The sequence below is a fragment of the Martes martes genome, assembly GCF_963455335.1.
Source record: "Martes martes genome assembly, chromosome: 9".
In the NCBI taxonomy this organism is placed as follows: Eukaryota; Metazoa; Chordata; class Mammalia; order Carnivora; family Mustelidae; genus Martes; species Martes martes.
In genome coordinates this window covers 119,663,397-119,688,314 of record NC_137896.1, presented here as the reverse complement: position 1 = coordinate 119,688,314, position 24,918 = coordinate 119,663,397, and the positions used below count along the sequence as shown (strand labels likewise).

The 24,918-nt window shown below is 39.2% G+C and overlaps 1 protein-coding gene across 1 annotated transcript in view; it reads right to left on the bottom strand.

The window, feature by feature from the left end:
- The window catches only part of ASXL2 (ASXL transcriptional regulator 2), a 79,413-nt gene that overhangs the window by 37,750 nt on the left and 16,745 nt on the right, over positions 1-24,918 (bottom strand). The window contains exons 2-3 of the mRNA XM_080813405.1: positions 12,199-12,307; positions 8,628-8,778 (exon numbers count right to left, since the gene is read on the bottom strand). Coding sequence (XP_080669531.1) covers positions 8,628-8,778; positions 12,199-12,307 — 260 coding nt within the window. The remainder of the gene's footprint in view (positions 1-8,627; positions 8,779-12,198; positions 12,308-24,918) is intronic.

Below are 24,918 nucleotides of genomic sequence, written 5' to 3'. Positions count from 1 at the left end.
AAGATACTTTTTACAGAGTAAAAAAGACAGGCCATAAAGAGGGAGTAGTTACAAACAAGATATATATTCAATAAGGCAATATATGAAGAACTACAATCATTAAGGAAAAGATGACCCATGAAAAATGGAAAAGACTGGAAAAGGCACCCATAAAGAGATATTCAAATGATTCACAAAGAAGAGGACTCCAATTCTGTTGGCCATTTTGAAAATACAACTTAAAACCACACTAAACACTATTACATATTAACCAAAGTCTAAAATTTAAAAGACCAACAATGAGTGAGCGTGTGAAACAGCTGAACTCGCACACTGGTGGGAGTATAAATTGGTGCAACCGCTCTGAAGAATGGGCAGTACACACTACAGTTAATTCTGCTCCCAAGTACACACCCAGAAGAAATGAGCACAAAAAGAGATACAAAAGCATTCACAATAGGCAAAAACTAAAAATAACCTGATGTTTACCAGTGGTAGAATAGGTAAATAGAGCTCCTGGGGGAAATAGTTAATAAAACAGAATACTACACAGTTTTAAGAATCTGATGAATATATACAAAAACATGGATGAAAACTTACAAACATTACTGCGCCCGCCCCCCAAAAGGCATGATTCAATTTAAGTTCAAGAACAGCTTCTGGTTCTGTCCCAGACATGTCTTATCTACACTATCAGAAATTATTACAGTGGTTACTTGGGGCAACAGTTATTACCAGAAGGGAGCATAGAGAGGACTACTGGAGCACTGACAATGTTTTGTTCTTAGATCTGAACACTGGTTCACAGTGCTGTCCCATTTGTGAAAATCCAGCAAGCTTTATAAAGTGCGTTCTTCTGAATATTATTTATTTATTTAAAGATTTTATTTATTTATTTGACAGAGAGAGAAATCACAAGTAGGCAGAGAGGCAGGCAGAGAGAGGTAAGCAGGCTCCCTGCTGAGCAGAGAGCCCAATTCGAGGCTCCATCCCAGGACCCCGAGATCATGACCTGAGCTAAAGGCACTGGCTTAACCCACTGAGCCACCTAGGCACCCCTCTGAATATAATTTAATAAAAAATTTTAAACAGGCAAAACTAATCTATACTGACAGAGGCCACAACAGTAGCTACTTCTGAGGAAGGATGAGCAGTGACTGAGAGCTGGCCTAATGCCTCTGCAGTGCTAGTAAACAATCATTATAGTTCACTATTTGCTCAGGAAGGTGGAGTTATTTTCCAGTCTCAATTCAAAGAAGGGGGGGGCAAGATCATTTTATGTTTTTCTTCCTTTAAAGGAAAAATACAAGATTTTTCTTCCTTCCCTGTTAAAGAAAAACAGCATTCCCAATAGTTTGTAAGACTGACAAATTATTTAAAATCACTGCTGTTTAAATGTGGTCCAGCTAGACTATTACTATTCAAATGTAGTCCAAAGACTGGTCTATTATACAATAAATACAAAAAGTGAGAACAAACATTTGGGTACCAAACATTTGGTACTAGAAATTTGACACCGCTGGGCCATTTTTACTATATTTTACTTACGTGTCAGTCCATAATAGATGGAGGAGGGAAGAGAAGACTACTTTGTGATGAAAAGTCTGGGAATAAACCAGCTAACCGGGAAGGAGAGGATACAGGGTAGGAGGTGTGTGGGAAGGGCATGGAGAGTTACAGAGAGTTACAGAGTTACACAATAAGGAACCAAGATCTCCTAGAGCTACATTTTAAAAAGGATAAAGATATTAAGAATAGGACATTGTTTGAAAAATGAGTATTAATGCTGCATTTTAACTTCATCAAGCCCCTATTTATAATCTTTTTAAAAAACAAATTACATTTATTTCTTGACAGTATGTGTGCTACAGGTTAATTTCAGTGCAATTTCAGTGTAAATTCAATTTCAGTGCAAGACACATTATATTTCTTTAGCTCTCAAATCAACACAAAGCAGTGGGAAATCATGATTTTTGCTTTCCCTCCATTCCAATGTTTCCTGGGTTTCACAGATCACTGGTTAGTGCTAGGATACCAGTGTGTTGGCCCACAAAGTCCCACAAGGACTGAAACACTGTTCATAATCCTATCTTACACAGTGGCACTTGGAGAAAAATCATCCCTCACGCTTCTATACTATCAGTTTGTTTTTACTCCAAATAAGACCAATTAGTATCACCAATTAATCTCATCCTCTATCAAGGAAATCCATAGAACAAATGATTTTTCAAGAGTGAAATGGAAATGAACTCTTTTAACCCAAATACCAGTAATTAGAAATAAACTGAAGTAACATAAATGTAGAGGTTGCTTTTAGGCAACAGGCTTGAGCAATGGAATGTAGAACCAGGCAAAAGGGGCCCCTCCTTCTGGCCCCCCGGCTTAATACAGAAGGGTCCTCAGTGGACCCTAATCTGACCAATATCCACAAGCCCTAACTGACCAATGGGCTACTTATAATCAGGCACAATTACCAAAAAGGGGGACAATGCCATATATCCCCATATGTCCTAGCTCTCCCCCTTTAAAAACAGCCCTCACCTACCACCTTGTGCAGACAGTCTCTCTTTTGCTGTCTTGCCTGCTGCTCCCTTGTGGTGTGTATTCAATAAACTTCTAGCTCCTTCGTTCTGCCTCAGGTGAATTCTTTGACTGCCAGCGCCACCAGCGCCACCAGCTAACACCTGATTGTTGCCCCATATTTGGGGGCCCCCACCCAACTGGGAGAGACACCACAATCAACAATAATCAGTAGAAAAACAAATCAAAGCTAGTGTATTTAATAAACTGGAATTTAAATGAAAACTTGAAAGAAAAAAAAATAAATTAAAATTAAAATTTAGAAAAGCTAGTGTAGTAACTCGGATCTTAAATGGACAAGAGGATGAAACCAACAGCAAAAGGTCTATAAACAAAAATTTTGTTCCTTGGGGCACCTGGGTGGCTCAGCTGGTTAAGCGTCTGCCTTAGGCTCAGGTCATGATCCCCGGGTTCTGGGATCGAGTTCTGTGTCAGGTTCCCTGCCTGTTTCCCTGCCTGCTGATCCCTCTGCTTGTGCATTCTTTTTCTCTCTCTCTGTCAAATAAAATCTTTAAATTTTTTTTTTTGTTCCTCTTGGTATGTGGCTATGAAAATTTGAAACAGTCAGTGGTGTTGCTATTCTCTGACCCATACATAGTACATTTCTTAATTCTCCTAAGAAATCACTTTATGCACAGCAATACCCTATAACTAACGGAGACTAGCACTAAGGATGAACAGACTGATCCCTACTTCTTTCCCCTTCTTTCTTTCCACGAATCTCCCCATCCACCCAAACTTATCTTCATATGGCTTTCTTCTTTCTACCTTCTTATCTTTATGTATGTTTTCTCTCCATGACACATCCTGTCTTCCTTAGAGGTTATACTCCCAATGGAAGGAAGTATATTAGAATATCCTATAACTCACACAATACTTACTAATCCAGGTAAAATTAACAACTTCCGACTCTGGTGTTGCCATAACATGATACATAAACACTCATTACTTATTAAAGCCATTTGCTAACTGTCTGCTTCTTTTTCTGTACCTCTAGATATGGACGGGGCCCATATCTTATTTGTATTTCCCAAATACTTGACAAACAGTACATACGTACCAGAGAAGGAATGAGTGCGGTAAACAGTCTAAATAGAGATATTTCTTTGATTTTGTAAGTAATCTAATGAATGGCCTAAATAATACTGCTCAAGATTATATCCTGATCTACCGGTGCTCCAATGTGGACTGCTCAATGCTTAAAAGCTCTCTTACTAGACAACTATCATATGACCTCACTGATATGAGGAATTTGAGAAACAAGACAGAGGATCATAGGGGAAGGGAGGGGAAAATGAAACTAGACGAAACCAGCGAGGGAGACAAGCCATAAGACACTCTCAATCTCAGGAAACAAACTGAGGGTTGCTGGAGGGGAGGTGGGTGGGAGGGATGGAGTGTCTGGGTGATGAACACTGGGGAGGGTATGTGCTATGGTGATTGTTGTGAATTGTGGCAGGCTGATGATTCACAGACCTGTATCCCTGAAGCAAGTAATACATTATATGTTAATTTTTTTTTTAAACCTTACTTAGGAACATATTTAGTATCTGATTAGAAACAAAAATGCTTGCTGTCATATAAATACATAGACATGAAATATTAGCTACTTTTAAAAATATTAACAAGCTCTGATCAAAGGACCCACAGTTGTTATATGACTTAAAAATAAACTCCCACCCCAGCAACCTAGCAGAGAAGTGAGTTTTTAAGCTTATTTTCAGAAAATTATTATTATTTAAATTATTTAAAACAAATTTTAGAACTTGAGGCTTGAACTCACGTAAGATCAAGACCTGAACCAAAATCAAGAGCTGGATGCTTAACCAACTGAGCCACCCAGGCGCCCCTAGAACCTGAGGCACTTAAAGCCAGTTTTACATAGTTTACTGAAGCAGTTTCAGGTTGCTGGACAATTACTACTACCCACTGAGTATACATTCAGAAGATACTACTTTTCAGATATATTACAGCACTGAGAATTTTCTATTTCAATGGATAATATACTGAACAAGGTCAAAAGGATATAGACTATCCATATTAGATGCCTTTGAATTAAAGGCTTTACTGAATAATCACTATTTTATTTCTTCCTGAAGACATTTAAGGGGCCCCTCTCAAGTATTAGAAATACTATCAGAAATAATGAAGCAGTAACAACAAAACTGAAGCTCATTTTTCTATAGTTGAAGGATTCATAGCTGAAAGACTGATTAACAACTGAAGTATCCAAAACTGTTTTAATCTTCCTAAACCATAATCCTTCTCCTAAGGGAGAGTTTTTACTTTCACCATAGTCTGTCTTTTGAGGAATTTAATTTCCAGAAGTTAAGAGACAGTGTTGGTTTTAAGTACCTTCTTCCCACACCAGGTAGAGTCTACCTCAAACTCTGCAGGCTGCAGCTACTGATTAATATTCAAACAATCCCCTGATCAAAGATGGAGAGGTCATACCTGGGTACCTTTCCTTGCTCCTGGGTATCCTACCTATCCAAGTCCTAATAGAGCCATGTTTAATACATGACGGAGCTCAAACCGCTCACTCAGCCACCAACCACAAGACAGAAAAAGAGAAGATCTCTCTCAAAGATCACTCTCCACATAAGTTAACTGTGCCCAAAGGAGTTTTTCTCCCGAGTAAAGGAGACATTTCTATGCATAATCATCCCCATTCAGTAAACTTACATATAGAAATGATATTACAGGGCAGGCAGGTCTTTGGTATGGGAAATAACTCCAAACACAGTATTTATCAAATTCCTAATTTAAAGTAGCTTTGAACAAGCGATTAAATTAACATTAGATTATGCCCCTGGAAAGAATTAGTAATTCCTTATAAGTAAAAAGGTGTATTTTACATAATTAACTTTTTTCTTAAGACACTTTAAAAGCAGGCCAAAATTTAATAAACCTTCTCTACCAGAAGATAAAAATAATACTTCTATCATTGCTTAATGCAGCAATATTTATATTTTATTTTGGGGAAAAGGCAGAGACTCTGCTTAGCTATGATTCTACCAAAAAAGCAACAGAAAAAGTTGATTTTAATCTTTTTTTCCCTGGATTTAGTCCACCTTACCTTGGCTTGGAATTCCATAAAGCTCTTCTCTGAACATTGTTTCCTGTCTGACAATTAGGAACCAAAACTATGAACTTCTAAGTTCTTCCACTTTACATGGAAATCAATAAACTACTTTTAATATTGGACTGGATTTCAAAGTTCTGTTCTCTGTTCCTATTTGGCTGAAAGGTATATCTATTATCAAGCCAGTTTCTATCGATTTTCAACTAGAAGTATCAGTTTTGCTGTCAGAGCTCTTTATTTTTGTACATAAAAGGAAGTGGGTTTTGATACTATCTCAATGTTCTTCCTGTCTTACAATGCATTTGAAATAAAGTGATGTCAGATTGAGAGTTAAAGCCCTAAATAAGACAAAGGAATAGGCACAATTACTTTGCTCTACCTTTATTAATAAATGCAACTGATTTAGAACTGCTCTGTTGCACACTGCTGCTAACACCGCTAACTACAAGCTTTGCGCATTAACCTGCACCGGAGGCCACAAACATTCACAGATTATATAATATGTACCTAAAAATTCACACATCCATGCCATATGCCGTATGTATGACCCATGAACAAGAGAAGCACATCCTATGAGAAACGGAATCATTCTGCATTATTGGTCGCTCAGCAAAGAGTAAACATGAATTCCATATGACATCATGTGCACCTCTTACCTTCATCTTCCAAACACCATCTATAGCACATTCTACTCTCAGTTTAACAGACTACCTATAATCAGAAAAGAGCTTTACAGAACATCTCATCTTAATGTAAACTGAAGATAAATATTCAATAATATGATCATTTCTAGAGGAAGAATGAATAACAACGCAGTTCAGTAACATTTTATCTGGATCACAATTCTGAATTTGCTATCATTTTGTTATTAAATACCTTCTGTAACAATGCCAAATATAGTGCAAGGTTAGGCTATTTAAATCTATTAACCTACTGACAATGGGATTCTGTTGTTATTTCTTAGATCTTCCTATATCACAATACATACACCTTAATTTCTTAGACATCACCTGTAACAAATATGTTACAGCCACTACTCACAACAGCTACTGCAGCATATGTGGCTATTGAAAGTGGAAAGGATGGGGCACCTGAGTGGCTCAGTGGGTTAAAGCCTCTGCCTTCAGCTCAGGTCATGATCCCAGGGTCCTGGGATTGAGCCCCACATCGGGCTCTCTGTTCAGTGGGAAGCCTACTTCCCCCTCTCTCTTTGCCTGCCTCTCTGCCTACTTGTGATTTCTGTCTGTCAAATAAATAAATAAAATCTTTAAAAAAACCCAAAAAAGTAAAAAGGAACGACCTTTGAGACCATGATTCTGTTCCCAAAATCTCTAGTCTGGCTCACTTAGTTACTGATTTTCCTGTCTTTGGACACATCCAGAAATTATGAATCTTACCTGTTTCTCCTGCTTGATGATTTGGCTTGGTTCCTAATCTTAGATCACCAACTTCCAAAATTTAAACTAGGTGGGGCGCCTGGGTGCTGTAGTTGGTTGAGTGTCTGACTCTTGGTTTGGCTCAGGTCGTGATCTCAAGGTTATGAGATCAAGCCCTGCGAGACTGCCTCCACACCCAGCATGGAGTCTGCTTGGGAATCCCTCTGCCCCTCCTGCTTATACTCTCTCTAAAACAAAAGAAATATAAATCTTAAAGAAAAAAGTTTAAACTCGTACAAGCAGGAGAGAAAGGGCCCTTAACACTTCGGTTCCACCCTCCCAAAGATCCTTAGTGGACTCTGAGGAATGTAAGGCCCTGGACCACACCTCCTTTCACCACTGACGTAAAACATATCTCTATCTCAAGAATACTGGTCATAGGAGCTAGCTTTATCTTGATTTATCCTATTTGTTCCTAACATCTGAGATCTGGGTTACTCTCCAAGTGATCGTGATCTTACAGCTAAAATCCTCTTATTACAAAACATGCCCGAATTGTATGTGTGGTAGCTTTACCAGAGAACACAAATGATGCCACCAATTATCTCAGTTCTCTCCAGGAGTATCACACATATGAATGCAGGGATGGTAATGAATCAGACCTTTTTTTTGATACAGTTCCAAATCAATAGTTCCAAAGGCACTTAAAATTAATGAATCAAGCATTCCCACAAATATAACTCCAGGTTCTAGATCCAAAAACTGCTCACCTATAACACAAACCGAAGGGATGATATCCAAGCTAGGGAAATTCCTGGACGTCATTTTGTTCTAGAATATCACTATATCAGTCCTTGCAAAGGAACATCCTGAGCTGGCTTAAATCTGCCCTGTCATGTACAGCTAAGTTTATAAATATTGAGGTAAAAACAATGTGCCCTCTTCAAGAAGACTCTGCTAAGAAGCTACAGATAATTACCAAGAACAGATAATAAAATGTATCCCTAAGTGGAAATTCCATCCCAGGGAAGCTGCAGCAACAGACATTATTCCCTAAGAAATGTTTTTTGGGTAAGCTAGGAAGCAGACACCAAGCAGGGGAGAGCGAAGAACAGACTAAATTTAGTCTTTGCTAGTAGAAATGAAAAGCATTCTTTCCCTGGTAAGTAGAGGGCTGTTCGAGCAGTCAGTGCTCAAATTTTAGAAGAGAGGATTAAAGAGGCAAATCAGAGCATCCTTCAAAAAGGCTACGGATGACCAAGAGCTGAATATTCATCCAGGTAAAACCTAGAAAGCTGTGCTGTCCAGTTGATAGCCACTAGCCACGCGTGACTATTCAAATGAAAATTTAAAGAAGAACAAACTCAGTCCCTCAGTCAAACGGCCATATTTCAAGTGCTCACAGACATAATGAGCCACTGGCTGCATTGGGTTGGACATCACAGACACAGGATATTTCCATCATCGCAAGAAATTCTACTGGACGGTACCAATCTCAAGGGAAAGGAAAGAGACGGACTGTCCCGGGGTCTGAATCCAGAGGAGCTACTAACAGGGCATGTGTCCTGTAGCATTCAAGACTTTATTGAGAGATCAGGTGGATTTACCTTTCCTTTTCCACCTGCTCTTTTTTCCCTCCTTGTTGCTGCCACCATCACTGCTGCTGCTGCTGTTCTCAGAACTCTGGGAATCTGACTGACCATCACTGCTTTCTTCTGAACCTTCTGATAGCTCTTTCACCCCATCGGGCACGTCTTTCTGAAAATGCAGGCATCCAATTAGGATTAATCATTACCATTTCAGCAAATAGGAATTAAATTTCTGATTATGCATTGTTGTAACTTAACTGTGCTGATTAATTTTGAGTATTACAGGGTTCAGTAGCAGAACCAGCAATATTTTCTGAATTCCTGTCATCTCCCTTCTGTGGGTCAAATTAGCTCATGTTTCCATCTACATCCAAAGATAAAAATTATACATGACAATCACATGAAAGCACAACACAAAGGCTTATATTAGAACAAACGGGGTCTATGGAAGTCCAAGTAAATGAGAAGATGTTCAGAATAAAAAAACTACAATAATAATTTCGTGAAAGGTAGATATACTCATCATCCAAGGATATGTGCTTGCTTGTGTATGTGTTTGTACATGTTTGTTAAGTTCTGTGAGTTCAGTTGACTCTGGATAGGAAGAAACAGTACATTATTTGAATCTCATTGATTTCTAAATATTGGTTAGTAAACAGCAAGAGTCAAATACAAAAGGAATAATTCCAATTCTTTTTTCCTATTTTTAAATAAACTCTTCATGTGGGCCTCACACTTACAACCCCGAGATTAAGAGTTGCAGGCTCTACTGAATGAGCCAGCCAGGAACCCCAAAAGGAATAATTTTTTAAAAAAACTCACAGGAATCTTTGGTTTCTACACTGAATACTGACAATGCTAACCCAAAAAGATACCTGTGTCAGCAGAGTATATAAGAGATACAGCAGGACAGGTGCAAGATCAAGAACTAGAAAATTAAGATTTTCTGGAGTTGAATCTGGCTTTATCGTCTCCTAATTATGCAGTCTGGTCAAAATCTTAACCTCTTATGCCTCAGTTTCCCTGTCTAAAACATGGAAATAATAATACCTACCTTACGAGATCATTCTGAAATTAAACGAGTTAAATTTAAATGCTTAGGATTGTGCCTGGCACGTAATAAATACGAGCTACTATGTATACATGTAGTATATAAAAATATACACAAGTAAACATATTAGTGAATTTCTAGGTTAAGAAACTATGGCTAGTTCTTTTTTCCTCTCAATATATTTTTTTATTTTCCCACATTTTATAATCAGATAAAAAATAATTCTGTCCGTGTGACCCTCCTTCCTACAACTGACTCACAACATTATAGCCAAGATAATAACCTCTGATCTAGAAAGGAACTGCTGCTTCCCAATTACATTTATATCCTTGTGCCATTTCTAAGACATTTCTTATATACTTTCTTTTTTTTTTCTTATATACTTTCTTAAAATACACACCCCATATTTTGCTATCCTTTCCTTCAAAATGTGGAAGAGCTTTTACAGAGTTAGTTGCCAGTCAGACCTCCTGACCTGTAGGCTCGATAAGTATTTTAAGTACAAATATAACTTCTTAAGCTTAGACTCGTAACCCGTCCAGGATCAACTGGTCAACCGCGCGTGCCGCAAATCTCAGAAACATTTCACCCCTCCTTTTCCCCACTCCACAGTATCCATTTTATTTCTCTAATGTCCCTTGCCTCTCTTTTACTGATCTCATAGTTCAGGCCAATTCTCTCTTGCAAACAATCCATTTTACCCTTAAATCTATCTGATTTGAATTATCTTCTTAACACAGATTTGATCATACTATTCTGAAAAACCTCTGCCATCTCCTCAGCTCTTTCTCTCTCTCACTCTCAAACTGCTAAGTCAGGTTTTCAAAAAGCCTCCAAAATTTGATCTTCACCTAATGTTTACCCTGCCCCCAAACCCTTACCACACTGGCCCACACAAAGAGGAAGGTAACCACTTCTATCTACTCTGGTTGCAAATCCATTCTGAATCCTTCTGTGTGTGCCTCTGCTTCCGATAGTTCCTTATCCTGGAAGGTCCTTCCCCCTATTACTTATCAGCCAACATTCAATGCAAATCTTAAAAGTTAAAACAAAAACAAAAACAAAAGCTTTCTACATCCTCTTATTCAAAATGCATCTTTGTTTCTCTACACTACGATGATGGCTTATAATACAGTATTTCGTAACACAGTATGCCTGTCAGTGTGCAATTACTTCAGTAATTATATGAGCCTCAAGAGATAAGGGACCACAGTTTATTCTTCTTTACAGTCTCTACAGTGTTCAGCACAGAATAGGCATTTAATTAATGTTATTAACAATATGGAAGGTCCAGAACAGCTAAACCTTAAAAGCAACACAAAAAGCTCCCTGCGGGAGTAGAGCCTTGTATCACAGGAAGTTTAATAAAGTGTGTAAGAAGGAGGTACTATACTAACGTTAGTGGGCTATTCACAACCACTGAGCATAGTGATGACTTCACCTCAAAGCCAAAAGGAGGGGACAGAGTCCCACGTACACATGGATAATAGTCAGTGCATACCGAGTATTAATTCTCCTCCTGCTGATAATTCCTTTGGCAAACAATCCCTTTCCTGAATTCATCTGGCAGAGGGCTTCCCCTCCAGACAGCAAGAGTGATCATGAACCTACAAATCGCCAATCAGAAGACTCAGTGCATTTGGCAACAGTGATTGTTCAGGCAGGGACACGTGGGCCAAGCCAAACCAATTAAGCCAAGTCAGACCTAACTCAAGGGGTCCCACTTCAGCTCCTGAGGCTCTTTTCAGACTTACAGCCTGCAGAGTGGAGGTTAACAGTGAAGTCATGTATGATAGGAGAGAACCTGCCAAGAATAAAGCCAAAAGAACGCAGAGAGATCAATCCCCAATGACATCATCTGAGCTCCTGGATCTGGGCTGAGTGTTCTTAGAATCTATAGTTACATGAACTAATAAACTCTCTGTTTTAATCAAGCTCATTTGAGTTGGTTTTCCTGTTTGCGACTGAAGGGCACTGATAAGTCAAGGTGTCTTCTCAGCGCCAGAATCAGAAATCAGCAAGACTGTTACGGTAAAAAGAACAGGAGCTCAGGAATTCAGTCAGATCTGGGTTCACATTCCAGTTCTTACACTGTCCGGCAAACACAAAGTAAGAAAATCCGATCTTCTGAACTTGGGCGTTCTCCATTACAAAAAAAGAGGAACTGCAGCTCTGATTTGTAATGGAGAATTAAATAACAAAGTAATAGAAAGCATCAAGGCTCTATTGCTCCAAGGTAACACTCACTACTCAAATGCTATGAGGTCTTTTAAAAAGGCACCGGAAGAAGTCATTTTCACTTCATCCTTTCAAGATAGCATTGTCATACAGAATGAAAAATATAGTTAGTTCTCTGGTCTACCTACAGGTGCCTACAGATTAGTATAAAAATGCACAGGATACAGAGTTACACATATTACCTCTTCCTGAAAATAAGCTCTTCAAGAACAGAGTTCTGTCTCTATGATGTAAGTATCATTTAGATGTAGTCACTTCCTGTTTTTACCTTATAAATGATGCCCTAACAGAAATATTTACCTTCAAAGTATATACTCCCATTCTACCTGGAACCTTATAGAAGATGCCTTCTTCACCTCGGGAGTTTGTATGCAGCATTGCATTCAGGCACGCAAGAGGGGAAGTCCCACTGCAAAAAAAAAAAAAAAAAAGAAAGAACAAGAGGAACCAATGATTAGTTTCTGTCTCAGAGTAACCTACGTTACACTGACTAAGATAAAATTAACTGATCAACATCATTTGACATAAACACACTTTATAAACTATAAAAAGTCTATCCATCTATAGAGAGGCTGCCCTGGAGAAAACTGATGTAAAATTCATCCCAATGTATCTAAAGGAAAAAAAAATTCTTTTTCTTAATCCTGATCCAGTATTTAACATGTAAGAAAACATGGACCTCACAGAAATCTTACAAATGTGTTTTGTAAATATTGTATTTCACTTACAATTTTGTCAATTATACCTCAGTAAAGCTGAAATTAAAAGAAACAAAACAAATAATCCCCTTCATTTAACACAAACTTTACAGGTCCAGAAGTAAAACACAGGGAGGAAAGAACACATCTACAGTTCAAATAAACAATACTGGTCTCCCTAAAAAAGTAAAAAAATTAAAATATATATGCATACACACACAAACATTTTCTTGCACACTTCTGCAACAGACTGAATCTGAGGTGTGAAATGAACACATTTCTATTATCTCTTATATTTTAAATTTTTTAATTCATATAACTGACATATATTAGTTTTAACTATACAACATAGTAATGCCATGTATACACACACGTACATACACACATATAATGCAATGGTTTCTTGTACTTAGACATATCACGGTTTCACTTAAAGAGGTATAAAGTAAGTTCTGGAATATTTATCATTTATGTAGCACCGTGGTTAAATGTTTACTAATTCCAATACACATTTACCATATTTCTAGAATTTTAGGCCTGTAATAAATTATCTGTAAAAAATATATTATTTTCCTTTCTGTTATCACATTACATTTTCCTATCTTTTTGTACTTATCTAAAATGACAAATAGCAAAGTAACAGAAGATGTGTGGCATCCTTAATTTAAAAAAAAAAATCCCTCCTGGGGCACCTGGGTGGCTCAGTGGGTTGAAGCCTCTGCCTTCGGCTCGGGTCGTGATCTCAGGGTCCTGGGATCGAGCCCGGCGTAGGGTTCTCTGCTCCGCAGGGAGCCTGCTTCCTCCTCTCTCTCTGCCTGCCTCTCTGCCTGCTTGTGATCTCTGTCTGTCAAATAAATAAATAAAATCTTTAAAAAAAAAAAAATCCCTCCTAATACCTGAGGGATGAGGCAGCTTATGAGCACATTTCGAGCTGCTCTCCCTCTCAGTTCTCTGCTGGTACCACTCAGTATCTCAAATAAGCCTACGAGAAGATGCTGCTAGGTATCTTGGGTATACTTAAAGATAGGAGTTCTCTGTGGGGGAGAGCAGGACCATGGGTCCATTGTCCCCTGATACTTGTGAGAGTGCTGAGGGTCAAAAACTGTAAAGAAGACAGAGGACAGGGGCGCCTGGGTAGCTCAGTGGGTTAAAGCCTCTGCCTTCGGCTCAGGTCATGATCCCAGTGTCCTGGGATCAAGCCCCGCATCGGGCTCTCTGCTCAGCAGGGAGCCTGCTTCCTCCCTTCTCTCTCCGCCTGCCTCTCTGCCTACTTGTGATCTGTCAAATAAATAAAATCTTTAAAAAAAAAAAAAAAAAGAAGACAGAGGACAACCAAGAAGATTTTTCAAAGAATTTTTTGTTAAAGAAGTACTGAGTCTCCAGGTTGATTCTCACAGTTATTTTTATATAATTTGGAATTTCCATCTTAAAAAATCACATAATGCCATTCTAGTCAGAATGCCAAAGTTTATATCAAATAAATATGTAAGAAATTTCTGGGGAAAAAATGATGGGAGCCTTAAGAAGATATTAAAATGTACTCTAAGCTACTATTATTGAAGCAGTATGTTTCTAGGACAGGATAAATAGGCAAATGAACACTAGACTGTCGCCAGAACAAAACAAAATACAGAAACAAATCATAATAAGTGTAAAAGGTGCAATCTCTGTACCTTTGTACAATTCTGCACTTTTCTGTGAGTTATGATCTGGTCACCTGTGGTCTGACTCCCTAGCATCTACCCAAACACTCTTCTGGAGACAATACCTAAAATTTCCCATAAACTATTATCCCTTTCCCACCTTCATACAGGGGGTTGAGACTGAATTAATACCCTGCACATCACAGGTGTAAAACCAAACTGTTACAGCACATTTCCTGGTTGAAAAAGCCAGTCAGCACTTCTGTGTGCACTCCATTCTTCCCCACTCCCACAGTGACAGATTCAGGACCAGACACATGACTCAATCTGGGGCAACAATCTAAAGAGCTATTTTCTTTTTTTTTTTTTTTTAAAGATTTTTATTTATTTATTTGACAGACAGATCACAAGTAGGCAGAGAGGCAGGCGGAGAGAGAAGGGAGGAAGCAGGCTCCCTGCTGAGCAGAGAGCCCGATGTGGGGCTCGATCCCAGGACGCCAGGATCATGACCTGAGCCGAAGGCAGCGGCTTTAACCCACTGAGCCACCCAGGCGCCCCTAAAGAGCTATTTTCTTGGGCATTTAAGAAAAGAAACTTTTTCTGCTGAGAAGCCCCAGAAAGAGACTCTTTCTCTTCCCTGAGCAGTAAGAGGAAGTAATGCCTAAAACTTTCAATATGTGACCATGAGGAAAGTATCTGGAGTTGGGGTAAACAACACACAGGACAGACAAGGAAAGGGTTGGGTAAGGATTATAGGGAAAAATACAACACCCAAAAAGGCACTGAACTGCAAAAAAAAAAAAACCAGGAAAACAGCAATAATTTTAGCAATATTACTTTTGTCACTGTATCAAGCCTTGCCTTGAGTCATTCCTACCTTTGGTATTGCTGAGGTTTTACATCATACACAACCAAAAGAGTCGTAAATAAAATAGTTTATGTTAGGTTGTGCCAGAATAGCATGTTATACATCTGTGGAAAATAATTCTCACAGAACAACTAAAACACATCTCAAATGTACTAAAAAACTAAGTAAAAAGGTATAAAGTAGAAGGCATTAAAAGGAAAACAGGGAGTGCCTCGGTGGCTCAGTCGGTTAAGTGTCTGCCTTCTGCTCAGGTCATGATCTCAGAGTCCCGGGATGGAGCCCAAGCTGCTCTGTAGGGAGTCTGTTTCTCCCCTCCCTCTGCTTCTGCTTTCTCTCTCCAATAAATAAAATCTTAAAAAAAAAAAAAAGGGAAAAGGAAAATAGTATATGACCTGTCAGATGGATAAACCTTACCAAGTAAGAGAAAAAACCGAAGAATCACAAAAGAGAAACCAACTGACTAAATAAAAATAAAAAGCTCTACGTACGGGGAAAAAAAACAACAAGATCAACCAAACTATAGGAAGTATAAGAACCTGAAATAAATAACTGCAAAACAAATGGCAGACAAAACAATCAACAGTCCTGGGGCGCCTGGGTGGCTTAGTCGTTGGGCCTCTGCCTTCGGCTTGGGTCATGATCCCAGGCTCCTGGGATGGAGCCCCATATCAGGCTCCCTGCTCTGTGGGAGGCCTGCTTCTCCCTCTCCCACTCCCCCTGCTTGGGTTCCCTCTCTGTCAAATAAATAAATAAGTAAATCTGTTAAATAAATCTTTAAAAAGAAAAAACAATGGACAGTCCTAAGAGAGCTGCTTTTAGGAAAACACAAATTAAAAAAAAGGATAAAAGGATATGAATAAATGATCATAAAACATGCAACATAAATGGTCACTGGAACACATGAAGAGAAGCCCAAACTTACTAGTGATCAAAGGAAAAAAAAAAATCAAGGTACCACTGATCAGAATGGAAGAAATCAAATGAATCCAAGTTTAGTTAACAGTACTGTGCTAACATCAATTGCCTGACTCTGTTATTGTACGACAGTTTTATGATGTTACCACTGGAGAAAGCTGGGTAACATCTGCACGGAACTATCTTTCCAATTTCCTGTAAGTCTATAATTACTTTAAAATAAAAAAACAGGGGCTCCTGGGTGGTGCAGTCAGTTAAATATCCAATTTGAGCTCAGGTCACGATTTTGGGGTCTTAGGATGGAGCCCCACATCGGGCTCCCCGCTCAGCAGGAAGTCTGCTTGTCCTTCTCCTTCTGCCCCTCCCCAACCCTGCTCACGTGTGAGTGTGCACCAGTGCTCTCTATATCAAATAAATAATCTTTAAATATAAATAAGTTAATAAAAAACAAAAAAAAACATGAATTGATGAAATCCATTGCTAGTACTGTTATTGGCAAATGAACACTCTTAATAGACTGGCAGAACTAAAAACTGCTACCTTCCCCATCCCATCTCAATTCTGCCTTAGGGAATAACATGGAAATATCCACTGAAATGAAAAATATTACAGCCCAGTGATCCAACAATCCCACTTCTATCCATCCTACAAAAAAAAGGCCACAAGGACTTACAGTCATATATGAAAGGATCACATCCAGCATTGTTAAAAATGTCAAAGCACTGAATGACTTCAAAGTCCATTAATAAGGGAATGGTTGACCATGTGTTAGTAAAGTGAGCAACAGGATATGCATGAATCAATAACAACTACGTTAACAACAAAAGGAGTGCTGAGTTCCAGGAAGCATTCTGTTTAGCCCTCACAACAATCCTTTGAGGCAGGCAAAATTGTTATGCCATTTTTATAAATGAAAAAACTAACAGATAAGGGTGTTAAGTAACAAGACCATACGATTAGTAAATGGTGAAGCCGGGATTCCAGTAAGGAGAAAGAAAACAGAAGCAGAACAGGAAAAAGACTGCTTAAAAAGAAAATTAAGACCAATGAAAAAACATGTTATCTGTAGTTCGATAATCCATCTGGTGAAAGTTTGCCACATCTAATGGTATTCAATTCCAGTATTAAGTAGCCACTCTGTTTAGCCCTATAAGCTAGGGTCTGTGGGTAGGTCCAAAGAGGAAATCTTTCTTAGCTCAGAAAAGGGAAGACAGAAAAGAGAACAAAACCACAGCACACCGTAATCAGTGCTATCAAAAGAGACATAGGTCCACAATCCCTGCCCAAAACACTTAAGGCCAAATGTTTTAGGTATAAAAATCTTTTGAATTTTAGAAAAGTAATATGATATGCCATCTATTATGTAACACCATCAAGACGTTTAGGGACATCATCCCATAACTGAACATACTGAAACATAAATGTTTACACTGAATAGGATAAACTAGTAATATATATAGTTTTATGTCAGTTTAAGGGAAATGCTATATTGTCAAACAAGTTTTGGTATTAAATGTATGAAAAAAATTGAAGCATGTGAGGCACCTGGGAGGCTCAGTGGGTTAAAGCCTCTACCTTCCGCGCAGGTCATGATCTCAGGGTCCTGGGATCGAGCCTCGCATCAGGCTTTCTGCTCAGCAGGGAGCCTGCTTCCCTTCCTCTCTCTGCCTGCCTCTCTGCCTACTTGTGATCTCTGCCTGTCAAATAAATAAATAAAATCTTTAAAAAAAATTGAAGTATGTTGGATTTTAGAATTATGGAATAGAGACTGCAGATCTGTATATTTAAAGTACTCTGGGGTACCTGCCTGACTCAGGCAGTAGAACCTGTTGACTCTTGACCTCTGGGTTGTGGGTTTGAGTCCCATCTTGGATGTAGAGATACTTTAAAAAAAGAAAATCTCGGGGTGCCCGGGTGGTTCAGTAGGTTAAGCGGCTGCCTTCGGCTCAGGTCATGATCCCAGGGTCCTGGGATCAAGCCCCATATCTGGCTCCCTGCTCGACGGGGAGTCTGCTTCTCCCTCTCCCTCTGCCTGCTGCTCTGCCTACTTATACTCTCTATCTCTCTGTCAAATAAATAAATAAAATCTTAAAAAATAAAAATAAATTAAAAAAGAAAATCTTTGAGTTCCCTGAGAGGCTCAGAAGGTTAAGTTTCTGCCTTTGGCTCAGGTCATGATCCCAGGGTCCTGGGATCGAGTCCCACATCAGGCTCCCTGATCAGAGAGGAGCCTGCATCTCCCTCTCCTGCCTCTCCCCAACCTGTGCTCACTCTCTGTCCCCCTCTCTGTAAAATAAATAAAATCTTAAAAAAAAAAAAAGAAAATCTAAAAATTTTTTTAAAAGAATAAAGTACTTTAACTCAGAAAAAGATACAAATAATGCGATCTAGGATCTAGTAACTAGAACCCAAAAAAACAAAACAAACCAAAGAAAATCAAAACAACCTAACCCAAAGCAAAAAACTCTTTAAAGTAAAACCCAAGAAATGAAAGTAAATGACACGCACATCTGGTGAAAAGATGTGGTAAGGTCACACAAACACCATCATAATACTTTCCTTGCAAATCTGGGTATAATTTTCCTTTAAAGGAAATAAGGAAGTTTGGAATAACCCACAAGATATACAGAACACTATACTGTTTTCTTTTTTATTTTTAAGATTTATTTTCTTATTTGAGAGAGAGAGAGAGAGCATGCAAACAGGGGAGGGGCAGAAGGAGAGAAAATCTCAAGCAGAACTCGAGGGCTGGATCTTAGAACCTGAGATCACGACCTGAGCCTAAAATCAAGAGTCAGACGCTCAACCAACTAAGCCATGAAGGCACCCCTAGAACACTACACCATTAAAAGAAAGTTTTAGATTTGGTTTCAGGAAAATACAGAAAATCTAAATCCTGGCAGAGTTTCTTTTTATGAATAATGAAGCAATGGCAGAAAAGTACGATAAGCTACAGTTCCCATGATGGCAGGAATAGATCCTCAAGGAAAATAGTACCGGAATTATATAATGAAATAAAAATAACTGGATTAACTCCAAGAAATAGGTACCATCTGAACAGGCAGTAACACCCTGTTACTGAGGAGATCAGCGCCAAGGCAAAGTGAAGTACAGTACAGTATGAGGGAAGTCCTGACACCTGAAGCAGCTAAAGCTAGAACGTCTCAAAAGATTACATGATTATCATGAGACAACGCAGCTTCTGATTTTTCTTAAATAAAATCTTAATAGGGGAATCTGCTGCAATTTGAGGGGGAAGCAGGCTCCCTGCTGTGCAGAGAGCCTAACACGAAACTCGATTCCAGTACCCTGAGATCATGACCTAAGCAGAAGGCAAAGGCTTAACCTACTGAGCCACCCAGGCCCCCCGCCCCTTAAAGCTTTTTTATCAGTGCCTTGAAATGGGCATAATAAATACCAGAGGACATTGGGGAATTTTATTTTAATTAATTAATTTTTTAAAAAAGATTTTATTTATCTCACAGACAGAGATCACAAGTAGGCAAGGAGACAGGCACAGAGAGGAGGAAGCAGGCTCCCCGCTGAGCAGAGAGCCCAATGCGGGGCTCGATCCCAGGACCCTGGGATCATGACCTGAGCCAAAGGCAGAGGCTTTAACCCACTGAGCCACCCAGGTGCCCCTAATTAATTATTTTTAAGAAAGCTTTTCTGCTTTTTATTTTTTCAGTTTATTTTTATTTTTTAAAGATTTTCATTTATTTGTCAGAGAGAGAGAGAGTGTACAAGCATGGAGAGCTGCAGGCAAAGGGAGAAACAGGCTCCCTGCTGAGCAAGAAGCCTGTTGTGGGACTCGATCCCAGGACCCTGGGATCATAACCTAAGCCAAAGTTAGAGCTTAACTGACTGAGCCACCCAGGCGTTCCACTGTGGTGAATTTTGCAGATGGACTGTAAAATTTCTTACATTTCTTTGGATTGATTGTAGGAGGGGATGCCAATGAGGAGAGAACCAAAAATATTAATAGGAGTAGGCCTTAGGATTTTATGATGAGTCTAAATGTACTTAAAGAGTTGTCTTACGGAATAGTGAAACAGTGTTAAGTTTTTTTCTCTCCACTCAAAGATAACTTATTGCAGGGTCATTTTGGAAAATACAAAGGACAGAAAGTCACAGATTTTTCCACCACGATAGCCACTGTTTCCCAGCAAAAATCAAGACTAAAAATGGAGTTACAGGAAGACACACACTTGGCTTAGCTTAAAGGAAGAATTTATGAATTATTGGAAATGCTTGAGGACATAGTAGCCTCCACCACCTTATGTGCTTGTGTGAAAGACTGGACGATGACCTGCTGATGTTTCGGCAGGAGCTATCAGCATCTGTAGTAAATGGGCTGGATGACCTGGGAAGCTCCTTGTCAACGTATGGATTTGTCCGATTCTTATCTGTAGGTGTTGCATAAACTGAGAGCAAGGTAAAGAATGAGTAAGAGTTACAGGATTTTATTTGACCCAGCAAGTCTGCTTTTGGGTATATACACAAAGGAATTGAGAGTAGGGACTTGAATAGATCTTTTTAACCAATATTCCTAGTAGAGATAGGCACATTTGGCAAAAGACAGAAACAACCCAGTTGGCCACTAATGGGTGAATGGAAGGCAGCTATGCTCACCACTATACCACCAACGCCGACTAATGGGTGAATGGATGAACAAAATGTGACATACATATTCAATGGACTATTATTCAGCCTTAAAAAGGAAGGAAATTCTAACATAAGCTACACTATGGACGAACTTTTAAGACACTCTACTAAGTGAAATACACCAGACCCAATAAGGGAAATACTGTGATTCCATTTACATGAATCATATTTATAGCGGCAGAAAGTAGAAGAGTGGTTGCCAGGGGTTGGATGTAGGGGAGAAATTGAGAGGGGTTTAATGGGAATAGAATTTGAGTTTCTCAAGAGATCTAGAACTTGGCTGTATAAACAGTGTGAAGGTACGTAAGTGTGAGAGAGGTGTACACTTAGGTTGAGGTGGTCCATTTTAGGTTTACGGTTATGTATATAATTACTTCTGATTATGTTCAATTTTTAAATTTATAGCAAAATTACAAATACGGCTAAGTTTTTTTGTTATTGCACATTTAAAATGAGCACCAACGTGCCTCATCTCTCTGGTAGGAGGGAAATACCAGTTAATCATCAACTTAATGACGGTGTACAGTGTGTGTGCACGTGCTAGGAAATAAAGACGTATCTGGCTCTGCTCATTGCAAGTTCCATTAATTTTATTATTTATTATTTGTTTACAGAGTGAGTGTGTGAGGGCACAGCAGCATGCGGAGGGGCATAGGGAGAGAGGGAGAGAGAGAATCTGGGCATGGAGCCCTGACTCAGTCCAGAACCAGAGATCATGACCTGAGTCCAGATCAAGAGTTAGATGCTTACTGCACTGAGCCACCCAGGTACCTCTTATTTTTACATTAAAATGTAAGCATGTGTAGTTACAGAAACCTCTGCTTCCTTTTTTTATATGACCAACACTTACTACCTTGTGCTTACGTGATAGCTCCTCTGTAAATGTTTCAGTGAATGAGAAACCAGTATTAACTTCTTTTCCACATTGTTGTTTTTTTTTTTAAAGATTTTATTTATTTGACAGAGAGATCACAAATAGGCAGAGAGGCAGGCAGAGAGAGAGGAGGAAGCAGGCTCCCTGCTGAGCAGAGAGCCCGATGCGGGGCTCGATCCCAGGTCTCTGGGATCATGACCTGAGCCGAAGGCAGAGGCCTAACCCACTGAGCCACCCAGGCGCCCCCACATTGTTTTTTTTTGAAAAGCAACTTTATTGGTGCACCTTGGTGGCTCAGGTGATAAAACGACCTACTCTTGATTCAGCTCAGGTTGTAATCTCAGGGTTATGAGATCAGGCCCTGCATCAGGCTCCGTGCTCATCATGGAGTCTGCTTGAGATTCTCTGTCTCCCTCTCCCTCTGCCCATACTTCCTCTCATGCTCTCTCTCTCTCTCTGAAATAAATAATATCTTAAAAAACAGAAGCAGGGCGCCTGGGTGGCTCAGTGGGTTAAGCCTCTGCCTTCGGCTCAGGTCATGATCCCAGAGTTCTGGGATCGAGCCCCACATCGGGCTCTCTGCACAGCGGGGAACCTGCTTCCCCCTCTCTCTCTGCCTGCCTCTCTGCCTACTTGTGACCTCTGTCTGTCAAATAAATAAATAAAATCTTAAAAAAAAAAACTTTAAGGGACTTCACCAGTCCAATTTATTTATTCTTACTGATATTTCTCCTCGCAATAAATTACCCAGCCTAATCTCTAATCTCAATCTCTTGTTCATCTTTCTGTACTCTCTCCTACAGAACAGGCTTGTCAAAACTAGGCCTCAATTAATCAGCTTCCCTATCTCTGACTAAACTATTATACACTCTATATTTATCCTTCAAAGTTCAATCCCTTGAATTTCAATAGGATTAAGTAACAGACTCAGATTTCCAAGGTTAAAAAAATGTAGAGGTCACCCAGTTCCCCAAACAGATGCTTGAATGCCCTATTTCAGGTCAATTTTAAATATACAAAGGTAATAAACATGTAAGAATCTTTCATTCACATGATATATGTTATCTATACAAACATAAAAATGCATGTACAGTAATTATCCACACATAAGCTAAAAATTCAGCACCAGTAACTTTAAAACTAAGAACTGATTTTGATGGCATGCCTACCCACACAAAACGAAACCAAATTCAACAGCACCATTAAGTTGAAAAAGAGGGAGGTTAGGGGCGCCTGGGTGGATCAGTGGATTAATAAGCCTCTGCCTTCAGCTCAGGTCATGATCTCAGGGTCCTGGGATCGAGCTCCACGTCGGGCTCTCTGCTCAGCAGGGAGTCTGCTTCCCCTCCTCTCTCTGCCTGCCTCTCTGCCTACTTGTGATCTCTGTCAAATAAATAAATAAAATCTTTTTTAAAAAAAAAAGGGAAAAATAGCGAGTTTAGAAATCACTAAATAAATAAATAATCTTGGTGGGTTTTTAATTCACTGACAATTGTTGTATTCTTAAAAACCCTTTCATTGCGGTGCCTGGGTGGCTAAGCGTCTGCCTTTGGCTCAGGTCGTGATCCCAGGGTCCTGGGACTAGCCCTTGGCAGGGAGCCTGCTTTTCCCTGTCCCACTCCCTCTGCTGTGTTCCCTCTCTCGCTGTGTCTCTCTCTGTCAAATAAATAAATAAAATCTTTAAAAAAAAACAAAAACAGGGGCGCTTGGGTGGTTCAGTGGGTTGAGGCCTCTGCCTTCAGCTCGGGTGGTGATCCCAGATGGGATTGGGCCCCACATCAGGTTCTCTGCTCCGCGGGGAGCCTGCTTTCCCCTTTCTCTCTGCCTGCCTCTCTGCCTATTTGTAATCTCTATCAAATAAATAGATAAAATCTTAACAACAAAAACAAAAACAAAAACCCTTGAAGTCTTTTGCTTGCTCTGTCCTGGTCATATCACCAGCATTTCTTCCAACACGAAATTCATTTGGGTAACAACTAACCTACTTTTAAAAATGAAGTAACTTAAATGTAAGCTTTTAAATTTAAAAAATAGCATCTGAACCATCCATACTTGAATGAATTCGTTTCTTCAAAACTACTTTCCTCCCCAAACATACCATGAAACAAATGGAAAAGAGTTACTGGAGAGGGAAAGGGTGTGCAGGGAAATTTTTAAACAGACACTTTTGGAGAAGCCCAGTTGGGACCCCAAAATGAGAGGTGTGGATTAGGAGTAGTGAAAGGGCACAAAATAAGAGTAATCTAGGATTAGCTTGGAGAGGGAGGTCACAGAAATAAATACAGATTCTGAAAAATCTGTCTGTATCCTCTCTCTATCCTCTCATCTTTATTTTCCCATTATTGTCTTTTCCCCCACTACTGTTTTATCAAAAGCATGCTTTGTCCAGTACCAATAAGGTGTGAGCAAAACCATTTCATCAAAGAGGGGGGAAAAAACAGAAAAAATATGGTCCAATGATTGTTTTATTTGACTGACTGATTCTGCTCTATTTTAAAGTAAATAAGTCAACAAGGTTCAACTGTATTTAGATTAGAAAATCACAAACTCTCAATAGAGGACTTAGAAGAACACCATAACTTTTCACCTAACAAGTAATAAAAGAGTTCTTTAAGAGTTCTTTAAGGGACTTACTCTGTCTCCTCATCCCACTCAAAAGTGAGGCAACAGAAGCAGGACTTGTATTTCAATCGGACAGATATAGATTCAAGTTTTATCACTAACTCTTTACATAATTTCTCATTGCTTCAATGTCTTTATCTAAGAAATAAAGACTTCCGGGGGTTTATTTAAGATTAAATAGATCATACGCACGAAGTATGTGACTTAGGCCAGTAGCCATTTCCACTACTGATTAACTAAAGCATCTCCCTTTTCAATCTTATGAGAAATACATAATAAAAAGAAAGTAGAGATTATAAGAGAAACACAATCCTTCTAAAAAAGGTCATGCTGTATCTACTGCATATAAAACAGTATCATCAACTGCCTTTATTTCAGCTGATCAGGATGCTGACATGTCTTAATTGCCTGGGCCAAGTTCCTGAACAGCACATGTCATGTCTCTGAACTAAAGAGATATAGAGGGTTGTATACAAGGACATACTATTTAGAGTAAAAGAAGTATTAGTGAAAAAAAAAGAAACTAAAAATAGAAAATTCTATAAGCTATGGACATAGTTCTGAAAGAAATAAGCCAGAGAGAGAATAAAATTGAATGGATTTGATTAAGTACTTCAAAAAATAAGAGTTTGTTAGGGCGCCTGGGAGGCTCTGCTGGTTGAGTGACTGACTCGATCTTGGCTCAGGTTGTGATCTCAACGTGAGGCTGAGCTCCCTACTGTACTCCGTGCTTAG